Here is a 14,447-nt window from a genome sequence, read left to right on the forward strand (position 1 = left end):
TAACGGTGTTCCTATAATAGTGGAGATAGTGGTTTTCTATGTCCGGATCAAACTGGGTATGCATTTGTCTGGGACTCATTGAGTTTTTTATTAAAACACACACACACACACACACACACACACACACAACTTACATTCTGACTTTTTTCCTTTGCCTCCTCCCCTCCATCTAGGAATCCAAGATATTGAATGTGGACAGACGATTAGGATAACTTAAAGATAACCAAATCTCTATATATTCTTGGTTCCTGAAATGGTCCATTCAACTGGTTCTATTATGATATTGATGATAAAATTTACCGCTTTTAAAGCATCTTCTACATGTCAGAGTAGTATATACTTTGTTATTTGAAGCACAGTATCATCTACCAAAGTACACATTCCCAAGAAGGCACCTAACCCCAGAAGTTAAATAGGGATTATACTCCATATATTGTGGCTACTTAGTGAAATTCGAATCCAGATTTGATTCCAAAAAAACGGTCATCCTTCAAAACCTGTCGCATAGCAACAAATCGATCCTAGAGACTTCCCGATCCCAAATGGAGAAAAGCAACCAATTCTTTCCTGGAAGCCAAGCTTGAGGCACAATTAGAATTTTCTAGTAGAAATGCTCCCCCACCCCCTTTTGTGACCAAAGCAGTTATTTAAGCCGTAAAACCTCCCATTGGCCAAGCTCAATTTCACATCCCAGGACGTGGCCTCCGCTGCTGTGAGAAGAGGGTCTCTGTTCTAATCACTCGAATCTGATTTCTGGGGAATCAAGACCCCCAGGAAACTCATTTTCTTGGGCGACCTCAGGTTGGAGACCAAATCCTGCAGGCGACATTTGTTCATCCACATCTGGAGATAACCCTTTCTCCCAACTCAAGACTTCTTTTATCCCCACCCTCACTTTTCCCTCTCCCCGCCAAGAACAGGTTCAGTTATGGACAACGACATTCCAATCTCGCTCCTTTCTTCACTTCTCAAAGTAACGAGTGCACGTCCGGACGTGTGTTCGAGATTCCATGCATCCTATTCACAGCGCGACGCAACCGCTGGGCTCTCGTCAACCCGGGTTTCTCGCCCCGCCTCCTTTGTGATTCCCAGAGCTTGCTCCGCCCACGTCCCGCCCCCGCCCTGCCCCTCAGCCCCGCCCTATGTTCGCTCTGCCCCTCTACCCGGTCCTGGACTGGCTCAGCTTCCTCAGCCTGGCCTCGCAGGCCTCGCGGGGTCCCGTCCTGTCCCACCTTCCCCGGCCCGCTCCCTCCACAGCTCCCCGGGTGCGGCCCGCCTCCTTCCTGGCCCTCAGTGGCTCCCCCAGCTCGTCCCGCCCTCGCCCCTCTCCTTCCGCTTCCCTGAGCCGCAACCAGGGCTCCGGCCGCGCGCGGTCTCGTCTCCATGGCGACGCCGTGTGTACAGCTCCCAGCTCAGAACACCGCGCGAACCCCGAGTTGGGCTGGCCTTCGGTATCCGCCCTGAGGAAGGGCGGTGTGAAAGAACCACGGGCAGGTAAGAGGCACCACGAGTGCCCTCTTCCCACCCTCGCGTGCAGCTCGACCCAGCCCTGGCCTCCCGCTCCCCCAGGCGCCGCGCCTGAACACGTCAACTTCTCTGCCCCCTCCAGGTTCGGGCTCTGGGGCTCCACGGCTGCCGAGGCGGCGCTCGAAAAGGTAGGATCCGCGGGGCTGGTGGGGCACCTCGCACTTGGCTTCCTCCTTTGTCTGTAGTCCGGCACTCAGGAAGAGATATAGTATTTGTGTCTACATGGGTGTGAATGATAACTGGGCAGTTCTAACAGGCGGTCTACACCACCATTCTCTGACCTGCCCATTCGCGTGCACCAACTGCTCCCCTCCCCTCCAAAAAAACCATGCAAATGGCCTTGTTGCATCGCAGAACTTCCAGCTACTCCATTTGATCCTCGCGCCTCTCACCCCCTTTAAAAAAACAAAACAAAACAAAAAACACCTTTTTTTCTTTTACTTGTTTTTTTCTTTTTACTTGTTATTTGGGAAACCGCTTAATGGCCAGTAGGAGCCAGCATTCACTGACTGTACTTAAGAGTCATTACTAGACACAACTTGCCCGGCCATAAAAAATTCTTCTGGAATTTGGACAAATTGTTGAACCTCCCTAGACCTTGTTTTCATCTTATGTAAAATGAGGGGCTTGGACAGTGAATCACTTCTAAGGTCCAGTCTTCAGCCTTCCATGAGGTAATGAAATGGACTTGAGATTTCCAAAATCAAGATGCGTGGCCTTTGATTATGAAAACTACTCTGCACTGTGCCCCAATGACACTTAAATCAGCACGTGGAATAATTATAAATTTGTTGTTTGACTTCCCAGAGGGCATAGGTGAATTGCACCAATTTGTTCTTATCCCCAAGAGACTCCTGGAAGTTGGGTTTTGTTTTTTTTTTTTTTTTTTTTTAACGTTTATTTTTGAGACAGAGAGAGACACAGCATGAACGGGGGAGGGGCAGAGAGAGAGGGAGACACAGAATCGGAAGCAGGCTCCAGGCTCTGAGCCATCAGCCCAGAGCCCGACGCGGGGCTCGAACTCGCGGACCGCGAGATCGTGACCTGAGCTGAAGTCGGACGCTTAACCGACTGAGCCACCCAGGCGCCCCCCTCCCTTTTTTTTTTTTTTTTTTTTAATAAATCTGAAAAAGACACTGGAAGTGTCTTTTGTTTCATTCTCTTAAAACCAAATCCAGTGATCCCCAAATCCACCTTAATTTTTTTTTTTTTACTCTCAAGAAAAGAAAGATTTTTACAGAGGCGAATTCCAACACCTTTGTAGGGATTCCACTGCACTACAGAATTCCAGAGCTTCCTACCCCCTCCCCTCGCCACCACCATTTGAGCTAAATGTTCAATGTTTTCTCCTCCTTCTTTGCTCAATCCAGTCTCAAATTGAAAGCGCTTAGAACTGGCTTCCTTCGAATTTACCTTCAGCACTGTCCTTGCTAGGTGGTAGGTAGTAATAATGGTAATAGGAGGAGGAAGAGTTGTAGTAGTTATAATTACAGTAGGAGATAGGTGCTATTATTTATTATAAGCTATTTATATTAATCCTCATATAACTCTATGAGACAGGTAGTATTTAGTCCTCATTTTACAGTTGAGGGAAGTGAATCCTAGAGAGGTTAAGGAACTGGCTCAGGTTCACACAATTTGCTGAGATTTGAGCATAAGCAATCTGACTCCAGAGTCTGGGCTCCGAGCTCTACATTATGCTGTAAAGGAAAGATATAAAATATGTACGTAGTCACTTTTAAATATGAATGTAAATGATAGATGATCATTAAAACCATTTTTATATACATTTGAAGCTATGCAATGAAGATTGTCCTTGAATCCCATTGTGTCCGTACTAGTCTCCTCTAGGATAGAGGATGGTGCTTAATCAGCTGTCTCCATCACAGTAGCAGGGCCTGAGCATGTGGCTATCTATTTCTTAATTTATCCTTTGCATATTAGAATTCTAGGTGGCACATAAAAACAAATAGCCCAAAAGGAAAAGATAATTGCACAAATGGCATGGAGGAAAGTGTGTGTGTGTGTGTGTCTTCCAGTATTACAAGAGAAACCTAAAATGAGAATTTTGTGAAATGTGAATTTTGAATGCTGGTAACTCATTTTATAAAAGGTTTTTTGAAACCTACAGAATCCAAATAAAACCTTTTTGGCCCACCCTATTGGCTGCTGGTTAGTGAACACTTACCTGGAGGAGTAAGGGAATGAGATGTTTTAAGTTTTTTTTTTTCTTAGCACTAAGTCTATAACCTGGTGTACATATCTTAAATTGAACCAATCACATTTCAGGTGTTCAACAGCTACATATGTCTAGTGGCTACCATATTGGATCGCAAAGCTCTAGTTTAATACTTTCTTTTCTTTTGCTTTGTTCCTTCCTATTCAACAAATATTCTTTGGGCACCAGTTTATGAGGTGCTTGAGTTTTTCAGTTCCATTTCAGCTAGTCCAAAAAACTAGCTGAACCAACTGAGCCTTTGACTGGAGTTTTTATTGAGAGAGTCCGTTTTTCCATAAATGCTACAATCATATCATATAAAACTCGTGTGTTGTACCATGTGTAGAAAATCTGTATTCATGAGAGACAGGGAGCTCACCTGCAGGGAGAAGCTGAAATGAACAAGGGCAAACCCCCATGCCCCTCCTTGAACATAGCTGTATCCACAATTCCTACTTCCACACAGCTTGGATATTTAACTCAACTCTTGGATTCTATGAGCCAACACTTTTCTTCTTTTGCCTAAGCTAACTTGAACATGGTTTTTGTAACTTGCAACCAAGAGTCCAGACCAATACAGCTAAAAAGCCAAGAACTAAGCCCTTTCTTTTAGAAATGAGCCCATGATGACCCCCACCCTGACCCGTAAAGTACATTTTCATTTACAAAATAAATAGTTTTGAACATACCTAATCACATAATTATGTCTTTATAAATCACTTTGTCATGTACATTTTATATATTTACTTAACTGGATACATTTATCTTTTGATTAGCCATCTTTTGACTACCCATCTTTCTATATTAGTCATTCAGTATTTTTTCTTTCTTTTTTTAAAAATTTTTTAATGTTTTTTTTTTTTTTTTTTTTTTTTTTTTTGAGAGAGAGAGAGAGAGAGAGAGTGTGAGTGGGGGAGAGGCGGAGAGAGAGGGAGATACAGAATCCAAAGTAGGCTCCAGGCTCTGAGCTGTCAGCACAGAACCCTCTGCGGGGCATGAACTCACAAACAGTGAGATCACGATCTGAGCTGAAGTTAGACACTTAACTGACTGAGCCACCCAGGCACCCCCCACCTGCCTCTTAAATGTTGGTATTTCCCAGGATTCTATCCTTGGCCTAGTCTTATTCTACATGGGCCAGGCCATCCATTCCCACTTTTTCACAGCTATCCCATACATCATCTTTTCTCTTAAGTTCTAACTCTCTTTAACAGAATGGAATGCCACTTGATTTTAGATGACCTACAGACATCTCCAACTCAGAATTTTCCCCAAATAAACTCATTATCCCCCCTCCCCCTCCCCAGAATGTTTCTCCTCTGGTACCCACATCTTAGTTATCCATACTAGAATCATCAACTTCTTTTCTTCTCCCTCACTTCTATGCCTAGTGACCCTCAGTTTTACCTCTCTTTTGTTCCCAAGTGGCTTTGTACATCCTCTTTTTTTCCTCTGAACTAGGATTTGGCAAATTTCTTCTGTAAAGGGCCAGATAATATGCATTGTAGGCTTTGTGGGCCATACAGTCTTTGTTGAAACCATTCAGCTTTGCCATTGTATCCTGAAAGCTGCCATTGACATTGTACAAATAAGCATGTCTGTTCCAATAAAATTTCATTTATAAAAGTAGGCAATGAGTCATATTTGGCCCAAAGGCTGTAGTTTGCCAGCCCCTTCTCTAAATGATTTCAGTAGCCTTTTAAATGGTTTCCCCCACCTCCTTCTCTCTCAAGTTTACCCTCCACAGGGGGGTAAGATAGTTCTAGTCATATGATGATGCTTCAACGCTTTTGTTTGCTTTCCATTGCCTACTGATTAAAACCCAAAATCCTTAGCACATGGTAATTAATGACTTTTAAAGTTTGTTCCCACATATATATCCAACTTCATCTGTTTCCATTTTCTAAGACACTGCTTAACTATTCTTCCCATTCTGTTTACTGCCTACTTGACTAATGAAATGTCACATTCATTGTGAAGCCTGACTCTTGCTTCCCATAGCAGGTAGTACAATACCATATTCTAGGGATGCTGGTAGAAATCATGATACCTGGGGGAATATAGCAAACCTGGAGGACATTCCTCAGAACTGGATTCTGGAACTGGAAAGTTGTTCGGGTACAGTTCTGTTGACTAGACTCTCTCTTCCTTTGTCTTTCCAATTATGTCTCCATTGCCTGCTGACTCTCCTTGGGTAACTTCCCATCTGTGAGCTCAAAAGAAGGGATTTGATTGATCCTGTTTGGGCAATATGGAAAATTACCTTAGCGGGAAGCATTTAATTCAGTACTTTGAATCTTGGTCTGTCCTATATATAGAAAACTTAGTACTTGTTTCCCCTATAAAATTCTGAGCTTCTCTTAGCTTCTCTTGTATTCCCAGAACTTATCACAGACATGTTTGTGCTAAGACACATAGTAGGTATTCAGCAAATATTTATTATAAATAGATATTGAATATTGGGACATGAAATAGACATGGTAATTGGGAACTGTCATAACTGTGTTGTTCTATTTACCACTGGGACTATTGAAAGACATCAGAAGAGTCTGCCCATGTTCCAAAAGCCAGAGGGTATACTTGGTAAAGACTCAAAGGCTAATTAACTGAATGTTGTGATGTTAACATTAACCATATACAATAGAAATTAATATATAAAGTGTGCATGTATATACCATTCTTTCTGGATATTATGACCTCAATTTGACTAGGGGCCACTGGGTGGAGAAGAGAATTGAAGTGGCACAAGGCCAACATACAGCTTACATGCCTGTAAGAGGTGGATAAACAGAGGTAAAAATGGTGTTGTAAATTTTTTGAATTGCTTTTTAAAAAATAGATATACGTTTATTTTGTTCAAAGTTCAAGAGATACAAATGGGCATAAAATAAAAATCTCCCTCCCACCCCAGTCCTGCAACCATCTCTTTTTCCTCCTCAGAGTCAGCCATTATTGTGTTTCTTTTCTGAAAGCATTTCCTTTCAGAGATACCTTTTGCATACCAATTATTATTTGAAAAATACATATTATTTCTACAATGGCTGGACCTCTTTCAGCTCAGTTTAAGCCACTGCTTTAACTCTACCTGTGTTCTCAATGACTCTTTTTCCCTGGAGTCAGTGATCTTTCTAAGCAAGTATCATTACTTTGAGGCTTTGGTGATTTTTTTAAAATTAATTAATTAAAAGTCCTCAGAGCTAGTCTGCTTGTCTCAGTCACAGTAAAACCTTCTCTTTGTTTCCCTAAGCAATCTTAACCAGCCCCATAGGACATCTTTGCAGTTTTTCCTTTAGATAAAACATCAAGTTGTTTGTACAGCATCCCTCCTATGTGCCAGGTGCTATGCTAAACACTTTACCAAATAATCCTATTAAATCTATACAATGGTCCAATGAAGTTGGCACCACTGTGATTCCTGTTTTACACATGGAGGAACCAAGGCCTAAAGAAATTAAGTAACCTACTGAAAGCTTACATGAGAAGTGGTAGAACTGGGCTGTGAATCCAGTCTCTTTCACTAAAGAACCCCAACTCTCAACTATTACTCTGTACTGCCCTCCACCCCATAGAGTTCAATTTTATGAAAGGAAATTAAATGGACATTTCCTAGATAATGATAAATCCAGACCTAGCAGAGCCTGGGTTTCCATCAAGGGCTGGGATCTGCGCATCCTAAACTTTTCTTTTACCAGGTGAAAAGGGGAGAATTGTATGCACTGATGTTTCATTCAGGTAAAGAGTAGAATGTAGCAATCTGGAGAGAAAGGCTGTAAATGTAAAGAAGATGTCTATCCAGATATATGGGTTTCCACAGGATTGTGGAAATCAATAGAAAGTACTTCTCTGGACAGAACATCTTGGATTTCTTTTGCGAAGGCCTTACTTGGTTCCTTATTGCATTGTTTCAGCTTTTGAACTCTATTGCCCTAGAGAAGTAGGGCATTTATGCTAGAGTTTGGTCTTCTACAACTCTTTGTCCCAAAAAGATGCCTTGCTTTTCTGATAGACTTTAGCTGTCTTTAAGTTTCTCAGAGGGATAATCAGGTGGATAATATATATACAATGTGTGACTTGATCAGAATTCCCCAGAAAACAAAGCCTGAGGCAGAAGTTTATGTACTAATGCTTTATTCCAGAGTGCAGATCAGCACAGAGTGAAAATCATTTTGAGGCGGACAGATTTATAAAGAGAAAAACTCAATATAAAATAGCAGTTCTCTTTTGTTGTCCACAGTTTTGGCCCTGAATTTTGTATTCCAGAAATCCTTAGTGGATACTACTACTACCAATTTTTTCAAGTCTTGCTTGGGATGTAGGGACAACAAGTGTTGGGGAAGGAGAGGGCAAGTGAATTGTTATTTATGAAAAATTTAAGTGTGCCCTCTCTCATACTTAAAGCAAAAACAAAAACACTTAAAAGTTGGTTTTTCTCTTTACAGTCAAAATTAAATTTATTCAAATATGTAAAGGGCTAAGTTATAGGAAAATTTATTTAAGGTAACCTAAGAAAGCTAAACATTAACAGAGAAAACCTAAGTACTAATAAATACATAGGGGAACTTAAAAGGTAAGAATTGTATTTTTAAATGTATCTTTTTGGATAAAATCAAAGGTTAATTTCTAAATGTATTTGTTGAAATAATATTTTATTTAAAATACTCTTATCTTCAAATACCATGGAAAAATCTCTTATTCTGGCTTAAATACACTCTATGAAGGCGTTTTTCATAACACGGATGAATTGGAATGTGGCGGATAGTTTGGTTTATATATTGTTTTATTTTGTTAAAGTAGGGGAGAAAAGTGGTGTTGTAAACATGAGCCAAGCTGAATTTATGATTTCTAGTGTCAGCTCAGTAGGAAAAGGGAGTCCTTAACCTGCTGTTGATTGTATTTGGATCTGGATCTAGAGTCCAAGTTATGTAAAACCAAAACAGTAACAGAATTAGAGGCTTATTTAATACATCAGTTTTCTAACGTGCAATATTATTCCTGTAACTCTTTTTACATAAACTCCAAGATGAAATGTGGAGAAGGGGAAGGGTTAATTTCTCTAGACTTTTTTTTAACCCAATTTCATAATCCAAAAGAAAGAGGTTTTTCAGTTAGGGTGGAAGTAACACTGCTAAATAAATTCACACACACACACACACACACACACACACACACAATATTTAATACCCTTCTGACAGAATTCTGTATTGTTTTATTTATATTCTAAATTTGTATAGTGTTTAAAGACTTAGGAAGTTTTAATATTTTGGGTTTTTTTTTTTTTGCAGGAATTATCAAGACAGATGCTGTAAAGATAAGACCATATATAAACTATTTTTTAGGATACTTTAGATCTCTTTTACCATCAGTTTATATAGTTTTTGAATAATTGACTTCAGTGTAAAATTACATTTTAGCATAGATAATAGAAATGTTTATATAAAGTCTACATAAATTACTTCAAATACCTCAAATGAAAATAATAATGATAATGCTAGTTTTAATTTCTGCTTCTATTTTAGGTACCAAAATATAGACAGAATGGCAGAGTGCTAGTGTTTGATCCAAAGGGTAAATGATTTATTACTTTAAAAAAAAAAATGTTTCATCACCATTTTGTCCTAAATATTAAGAAGATAGTCTACTGGAGTGATTGAATGTGATTGAAGTCTTAGCAATTAAATCCTTTAGTATATTGCCTGTCATTCAAAAACTGCTTAAGTATATTTATCAATCAGGAATTCCTGTTAGGAACATTACTACAGATAAAATACTGAGTTGTGTTTTTCTTTTCTTCTCTTTCAGCAAAAGTGATGCTTGAACCAAATGAAGCAATGTCAGAGTAAGATGTCTCTGGTTGTGCAGCTGATCTATCACATGCCTTTTAAGCAATTAGAACTAGATAATGCAATCATTTGTCACCCAATTAAATTTGAAAGGCCAGAAATGCATGGATTAGCACTTTAATTTTTGCTTCAGTCAAAGCAGTTGTTACTTTAGATAAAAGGACATTTAAAATGAAAAATTATTTTTGATAAAAGTCTAGAGGTATAAATAATATTCACTTCCACTTTTTAAATGCCTAAATACCAAGTAATCGGTATTTTACTTATACAACTTTCATTGCTCATTCCTATTTCTTTTTGGTACTTGCTTATTTCTTTCAGAATATCCCTTTAAATTAATATTTACTTTAAAGATTCTTTATTTACTATGAGATGCATCATTACTACTAAATAAGGGAAACTAATCACCCTAATTAGTTGAAGGGACTGGTGTTAAAAAGAATCATGGTTCAATTTCAGTATAGTAGCTAAATATTCAGTACTTGCTTTGTTCAAGGCACTGATTCTGATAATTCTTCAAAGCCCTTCCTATTATGATCATCTCCTACCTCCTGAAAAAAAATCCTATTTTTTATTCCATGAAAAATGACACTTTGAATGTTGATCGTAAAACACATTCATAGATATCGATTATTAACAGATTGGTAGAGTGGTGCCAAACTGATATTATTTGGTTTATTTTGAGTATAATTGGCTGGAAAATTTTTTACCTTATGAAATATATATTTTAATTTTTATATTGTCAAAGCTAAAAATGAAAATTACAGTTCACCTTGGCTTTTGTTGCAAATTATATATTAAATACATGTGTTTATCTTAAAAAGAAAGAATGGGGGTACCTGGGTGGCTCATTCAGTTAAGTGTCTGACTCTTGATTTTGGCTCAGGTCATGATCTCATGGTTTGTGAGTTCAAGTCCACGTCAGTAGCCTGCTATCAGCGCAGAGATTTTCTTTCTCCCCGTCTCTCACTGACCCTCTCCCACTCTCTCTCACTCTCTGAAAATAAACAATAAAAAATAATTTTTAAGAGAAAGAATGTATAACACATCAAAGACAGAGAATCTATGTTTATTTCAGATTAAGTGTTATAGACAACCAGAAAAAATAAATGTCCCATTACATATATCAGTCTGCATGTAAATGTATCAATCTACATGTAAATATCTATATTTAGTATCTACATGTAAGTATCTATATCCTGTTACATGGTTGAAACATATTTAAATTTTAAAATGTAAGAAAATTTTAAGTCTTTGAGGGAAATATGATATAACTTCAATAATAATAGTAGGTCATTAATGAAAATAAAATTACTATTGTATCTGTGAATACTGATGTTCATAGACTGTGATAAGTCAGCAGCATTGGAACTGGAGCAAGGGGCAATTCACATCCTGAGTTAAACCCCAGGGATAAATCAAATGCGGCCTGGGCCAAAAATAGAAAAGCAGAGTGATTACTTGTTCTCTTGATCTCATGAATAATTGTATCTGAGTGTCAAACTAATTTTTGCAAGGACAAAATGATCCCTTTTTCACGTGCAGAGAAGAGTTTAGGTTTGGTTTGATTGTTGTTTGGAGTGAGGGAGGAGGAGGAAAATGGTTAGTGTAGCCAGTGAGATTCACAGGTGTGTGGCTTTGTTACCTATGTACCTTACCCAGAGTTTAAGGTAGACAGGGCCACCAGTCCTGGAAAAATATGATCAAGTAGGAAAAAGGAAAATCATAGTGGACCTCTGCTTGAGGAACAGTGTGACCTGCAAAGTTGATGAATTTTCTCCATATAGATGTCTTTCCAGGAGTTTCAAACTTCTCTGCATGCAAAGCCCATATTTATTATTTCCTCTTTTCCCCATGGATCCCGTGTGTGAAAGATTTTGTCTACTCAACAAATTGAACTTAATTAGCCATTTTCAGCAATAAAAATAAAATATATCTTTAATGCTAGACCAAATTTTATAGATCTTGAACCTTTGATCTGTTGGGCTTTGAGTCAAGATTAAAGATGTGGGGGAGGGGTGGCACCTGGGTGGCTCTATCAGTTGAGCATCTAACTCTTGATTTCTGTTCAGGCCATGATCCCAGGGTGGTAGGATTGAGCCCCGTGTCAGGCTCCATGCTGAGTGTAGAGCCTGCTTAAAATTCTCTCTCCCTCTTTCTCTGCCCCTCCCCTGCTCTCTCTCTCTCTCTCTCTCTCTCTCCCTCTCTCAAAAAAAAAAAAAAAAAAAAGATGTGAGGGGAAATGGCTGAAGTAAATCCATAGCATAGCATTCAATTCTCTGAGGTTAAAAAATTGTGTCTATAGGTTTTCCATAATCGCATGTTTTATCCTTCCTAAAATGAATGACAAGTTATTTTCTTATTTCTATTTTTATACTTTAAGTAAATGCCTCTTTGGACGCAGACCAAGATTGGCAAGCAAACTTTGTACCTCGCCAACACAAGTCTCTCTAAATGTAGCTAGGACGATCTCAGAAAAGTAAGTTTTAATCAATTATGGTTTTAGGCCCATGTTTGACAACTATAAATAATTTTAAAACAAAGTTTAAAATCTAAACTTACTGAAAAAATTATTCCAATAGAAATTTGGGACCATTTCATAAATATGCCCCAAACTCTTAAGATACTAAAATTTAGGTTATCTACCTTCCAGCATAAATATTTCAGTGTCGTACTTGACTGACTCTCTAACCTAAGTAGAAACTAAATTAAATACCTTCCATTTCCAAAGGATATTACATAAAGTAAAAATTTGAATTTTTCTTCAACTGTAACTGTATTTGAATTAAAGAAAACAAATCTTTTAGAGTATACTAGTTATCTATTTTTCTTAAGTGGTTAGAGGCATTATTACCAATAATGTCACTTTCTCAAATGGAAATCAAAAGATTAAGTTGAAAAAGACATTGGACTTTGGGCCTTTGATTCTTTGAAACTACATATGAGAAAGACTACAGAAGGTGAGCAGAAAGGGAATTCATATTTTACTGTTAAAATGATTTTTGTCAATTCTCGTGTATTTTTATGGCATGTTCACTGCTTCCAAATAGTAATATCCCATTTAATATCAGGCCGTTGAGTATGTTGGCTTCCTCCATGTTGTGTCACTAAGGTTATTAGAGGTATTTCCAATTACTTAAATGCCCAGAACTATACCAGATAAATTCCCTTCCTTAGGGATATAACTTAGTGAATATGCAAGTAACATGTTTCATAGACTCTAAAGCATACATATTTTCTTCACATTTTAACATCTCTTAAAATTGATTACATCTTACACTTAAACTTGGCAGTGCTTTTTCTTTTTAAATAACAGTATGTCTTCTAATAAATACATGGTATCTTAGATTCAATGAAACACTAATTCGTGGAGAGCGGGGAGGCAGTAAAGCTCTTTTATTTAGATTAGATACTAGAGCATATAAATTCTAGTAATCACTTGTAGCAACCTTTGGCATAATGGGAATCTCACCAGGCTAGAAATTAAATACTTAACTGATTTCTCAAATTTTTATATGTAGAGTTTCTTCTTGGATGCTTTCTTTCATAATTAGAAAATCAAGGAAGGCAGAGGCAGACCAAATGTAAATTAACTTTGCATTTTTCATTACCAGACAGGGGTTTTGCTTTAGAAGCATATACTGAGGAAGCCAAGATTCTATTCCCTCTCAGTGTTAAGAATATCAGGAATTAATATCAGGAATTATCAAGGTGTCCAGCCTGTTTGCTAAATCACTGTACAAGATCACTGACTTAACTGTACTCACGTTCTGGATTCACATGTCAATAACTTTGGGGGGAAAATACTTTACATCTTTTTATATCTTGACATGCAAAGCAGAAGTTGAATTTTCTTTTCACTTGGTAAAGGAGACATATTAAAAAGAATCTCAAGACCTCAGAAAACAGACTTGGGATTCCTTTTCCACCAGCATGAGTACCTATCTTTGTAAACAGAGTGCACCACACAAGAATCCTCTGTCTTAATGCATTATTCTTGACATGAAGTTTCAGGCTGAAAGGCTGAACGGGAAAATTAACCCACTTTTATTTCAGCTACTTAATGGAAAGGCAGGCTACTTTATATTATGACCAAGGGTTGATCTTAGTGTTGGACTCTCTCTCTGAGTGTAGCATTTAGCAATGGTAAGAATTGATTGGTAACCTAGAAAAAACTCAAGGCTAGTGTTCCTAGTTTTATTCCAATGTGTTGCAGTGATGTGCCAAAGACATTCATATAATTGAGTGCTTGTATGCTCTACGTTAAAGAATTCTGAAAAGATTTTAAGAATCATTACACAATGACAGATGCCAGATAGAAATAAAATTATAATTATCAGTAAAAATTATTTTTAATGCTTTTCCACAAAGAAGATATTACATTTTAGCTATTTAGTTTATTATTGATATATTGTGTTTGTATCGTGTGTGTGTGTGTGTGTGTGTGTGTGTGTAAGCACGTGCGTGCATATGGATATGAACCCATATGAGGCTTTAAACAGAACCGTGACCTAGGAAAGTATTTTTTCACTATTTATTTTAACATTTAGGAAGGAAGTCTCTTCAAAAAATGTTGAAAATACAGCCTCTTTAAGGAATACTGAAAATAGAGCATCTTCAAAGAATATTGAAAATAAAGATACAGAAATAAATCTACAGTCTAAGCTATGGTCATCTTCCTTCTTAAAAGAAAGCATAGGTAATAATCTTTTATGTGAGTAAATGTAGCTTCTCTTTGAGCCCTCTTCCATGACCTTTGGTATTCTGACAACTCTGTAGGTCTGGAGCAAATCAAAGGAACCTGTGCTATAATTTTTGAAATTCATGTTTCAGATGATTCTGATATGCGAGTATGGCATCCA

The 14,447-nt window shown here is 37.9% G+C and overlaps 1 protein-coding gene across 7 annotated transcripts in view; it reads left to right on the forward strand.

The window, feature by feature from the left end:
* The first annotated feature begins 508 nt into the window (after positions 1 to 508).
* The window catches only part of ERICH2 (glutamate rich 2), a 36,809-nt gene continuing 22,870 nt past the window's right edge, over positions 509 to 14,447 (forward strand). Inside the window, exons 1-7 of one of the 7 annotated variants that reach the window (XM_042949082.1) lie at positions 550 to 801; positions 921 to 1,494; positions 1,610 to 1,655; positions 9,262 to 9,310; positions 9,545 to 9,581; positions 11,969 to 12,064; positions 14,136 to 14,284. In XM_042949082.1, the coding sequence (XP_042805016.1) occupies positions 929 to 1,494; positions 1,610 to 1,655; positions 9,262 to 9,310; positions 9,545 to 9,581; positions 11,969 to 12,064; positions 14,136 to 14,284 (943 nt within the window). In that variant the 5' untranslated portion in view covers positions 550 to 801; positions 921 to 928. Of the gene's footprint in view, positions 802 to 915; positions 1,495 to 1,609; positions 1,656 to 9,261; positions 9,311 to 9,544; positions 9,582 to 11,968; positions 12,065 to 14,135; positions 14,285 to 14,447 lie in introns of those variants that run through there. The other 6 variants (XM_042949080.1, XM_042949084.1, XM_042949081.1 and 3 more) reach the window with 6 other exon arrangements.

Source organism: Panthera leo, chromosome C1, assembly GCF_018350215.1.
Source record: "Panthera leo isolate Ple1 chromosome C1, P.leo_Ple1_pat1.1, whole genome shotgun sequence".
In the NCBI taxonomy this organism is placed as follows: Eukaryota; Metazoa; Chordata; class Mammalia; order Carnivora; family Felidae; genus Panthera; species Panthera leo.